Here is a 3307-nt window from a genome sequence, read left to right as displayed (position 1 = left end):
ATCCAATGGTAACGTCCGTCATAAGGGGGTCTTCAGGCTGCGCTTTGTCTGGTTCCTCACCTAGGACCTGTCTGCCATGGGTGACCCTACCAGGGGCATAAAGCCCCAGACAGCATAGCHCCTAGGATCATTGGGACACTCAAACCCCTCCACCACGATAAGGTAGCAGCCCAAGGCTGTGTTAAATCATTTTCATTTATTCAGAAGACACAGAGCTGAGCACCACCGTGACTGGTTCTGTCGTACACAATAACTGCCGGACGATAAAAGACCAACAGTTTTTTTATAACAATGGCTGAATCTGAAGCTCCGCCCACAGGTGAGGGGCACACACACACACACACACCTGAGCAGCAGGTGACAGGGGGAGGGGCTGTTAGTGGTTACCTGCCAGCAGGCTCTGGATGGACAACAGGATGCAGCGAACGTCCAGCAGAGCGGACCACTTGTCCTTCAGGATGTCCAGGCAGATGAAGCCCTGATCGTCCACGTTAGGATGGAAACACGGAGTCACAAACCTGACTGCAGGAGCCTGGTACGGATACCCTGCTGGGAAGTCCAGAGACAGCCGGTACCTGAGCCCCTCGTACACCTGAGACAGACAGGTGGGGGGGTGGGGGTGGGGGGCAGACAGGTGGGAGGACAGACAGACAGAATGTCTCTTTAATGACGTTTTTTTTTATTTCATTGTGAATTTGTAAATCAAAGGGGTGGGGTCAGAGGTTCCATAGAGGTCTCCACAAGCCCACCCCCCTGTGTGTCTGTGTGTGTCTGTGTGTGTCTGTGTGTGTGTGTCTGTGTGTGTGTGTACGTACCGTTCCCTGGGCTCCATCGATGGTTCCGACCCACTTAAAAAGGTTATCTGATTCTGGGAACGCTGAGATCCCTTTATCACTGGACATCTGCAGCAGGACAGAGACAGGTCACATGACCAGGTCACAGGTCACAGGACCAGGTCACAGGTCACAGGACCAGGTCACAGGTCACAGGTCACAGGACCAGGTCACAGGACCAGGTCACAGGTCACAGGACCAGGTCACAGGTCACAGGACCAGGTCACAGGACCAGGTCACAGGACCAGGTCACAGGACCAGGTCACAGGTCACAGTACTGTGAGACGTGTCACATTAGAGGCATGTCATACGGTCCTTTAAATATAATCCAATTTAAACCCGTAGGGGGCAGCACCAAGATGTTTTTAGACAAAATACTGAAGATTTAAAGTATTTTAGACCAAAATGTAGAGATGTTGACATTTTGTCAGCAGCTGCTGTGACCAGACTGCACCAGGCTGTTGTTTTGTGTGTTTGTTGTTTCCTCCTGCTTCATTATTTCTACGAGTTTCAACAAAGTGCACTGACGTCAGGTGGTCAGCTACAGCCTCGTCTTCCAGACTTTTATTTTTGTTGATGTTTTCAAGAGATAATTATTAGAAAATAGGATCAAAGTAAATAACCTGAGGTTTTCTAGTGACCCTTAAACAGATAATCTGACATGAAAAACAGTATTTTATCTGCTCTTGTTCCACATTTGATGATTTGAAACGTTGAATTATGTTGTTTTATCCAGAACAGTGCTTGTTGTGTTGATGCTGGTCTTCATCACCTGACACATGTTGAGGAGCTGTGTTTACAACATGTCCACAAGGTTTTAAATTGTTTAATTTCCTTACTTTCTAAGACACATTAAGTTGATTTCATATATTATTTTATACCTTTTCTGCTACTTTTAAATAGGCTATTATTAACTTTTATTAGTTTTTAAAGATATAAGATGCTTCCTACAAAAACCACAATGTGAATCTTTGCCTAAAATTTCATGGAGATACCTTGAACACTGAGCAGGGTTCCCACACCTTGGTCAACATCTAATTCAAGGACCTTTCAAGGACTTTCCAGTACCAATTTCCTCAAATTAAAGAACCACGTGTAACGTAATTACCTGCTGCTACTGCAGAGTGTGACCAATGAACAGGTTTAATATCATGTAAGGTCAAAGAAAACCTGAACAGACAAGTTGAGTCAGAAACAATGTCAGAGCTGCAACTAACCAAGATTTTAATAATCCATTAATCAATTAATCAATTATTAAATTAGTCAATTATTTTAATAATGGACTAGTCGTTGATTAATGGTTGCAGCCCTGATGTCAGGTTACTGTACTCCTCAGTTATCTGCTGCAACAAATGTAAGGGTTTTTAAATTTAATTTAATTTTATTTTCTTTAAATGATGAAAATCAGTCGTATGAAGAGAAAATTTCAATCCCAAAAACATTCAAGTACTTTCAAGGACAAGTAGAACTTTTGGATGTTTTCATGAACTTTCCAGGGCCTTGAAATATTTTTCAAATTCACAAACTTTCAAGGATTTCAAGGACCCGTGTGAACCCTGACTGAGGAAGTTGTGAGTAAAAAAAGAAAACAGCAGGTTGAGATGATCCCATTGGTTCTGCTGTGAACTGCCTGATGTCACCTGAACAAACAGGTGAAGTTCTGTAACAAATCATTATTTATAATCGATTCATCACTGCAGCTCTGCTCACATCTTCACAGGACTCTGATCATCTGTTTGAAATGTTTTATGAATCTGCTGTCAGATTAAACATTTATCCACATCCCTACAAAATGTTGGATTTTACTCTTATAAATACAAAGTATTAATTTCCCTTGGAGCACAGTTTAGACAGTTTATCTGCAATAAAAGGTGATTCTGGGAGAAGTTCCTCTTTAATCTCTTATCTTAGATTCTGCAAAAGACCTGAGGTTTTACTAAATAAATCAACTCACCATGAGAGTCATCAGCTCCTGCTGTAACCTGTACACACAGACACACACAGACACACACATCAGTTCATATTAATAAACCTGCTGAACAGTTAAACACAGGACCCATGGTCAGTGACACAGATAAAATATTATAATCAGGTACTTTAGATTTGGGATTCAGTGACCATCTTATATATTGTAAATGTAAACTTCAGAATGAAGTTCAATGAACACAATCAAGTTAAGATCACATCACTGAAGTGTACAAAACAGGCTTTGAGAATTAATTTTGATTTATTGGTTTAACAGGAAAAGATGACTAAAAATCAAGCCTGACTCAGCATAATTGCTGTTTTACAGCAGGTTCCTGTTCTGCAGCACATAAAACACTCAGAATTACAGCATCACAATCACATCATTATACACTATAGACACAAAGACAAACAAGCAGACCAAATTTCAGGAAGGCAGCATTTGCAAAATAGGACGTCTAAATATGAGCATAACAAAAAGTGTCCAGCAGATGGCAGACAAGATTCTT

At 41.6% G+C, this 3307-nt stretch overlaps 1 protein-coding gene across 1 annotated transcript in view; it reads right to left on the bottom strand.

Moving 5' to 3' along the window:
* LOC106531744 (ubiquitin-conjugating enzyme E2C) overlaps window positions 1-3307 on the bottom strand; it is a 10497-nt gene that overhangs the window by 4380 nt on the left and 2810 nt on the right. The window contains exons 3-5 of the mRNA XM_014027661.1: window positions 2788-2815; window positions 816-902; window positions 388-592 (exon numbers count right to left, since the gene is read on the bottom strand). Of these exons, the coding sequence (XP_013883115.1) occupies window positions 388-592; window positions 816-902; window positions 2788-2815 (320 nt within the window). The remainder of the gene's footprint in view (window positions 1-387; window positions 593-815; window positions 903-2787; window positions 2816-3307) is intronic.

The sequence above is a fragment of the Austrofundulus limnaeus genome, unplaced genomic scaffold, assembly GCF_001266775.1.
Source record: "Austrofundulus limnaeus strain Quisiro unplaced genomic scaffold, Austrofundulus_limnaeus-1.0 Scaffold671, whole genome shotgun sequence".
In the NCBI taxonomy this organism is placed as follows: domain Eukaryota; kingdom Metazoa; phylum Chordata; class Actinopteri; order Cyprinodontiformes; family Rivulidae; genus Austrofundulus; species Austrofundulus limnaeus.
This window is presented reverse-complemented; position numbering and strand designations above follow the sequence as displayed.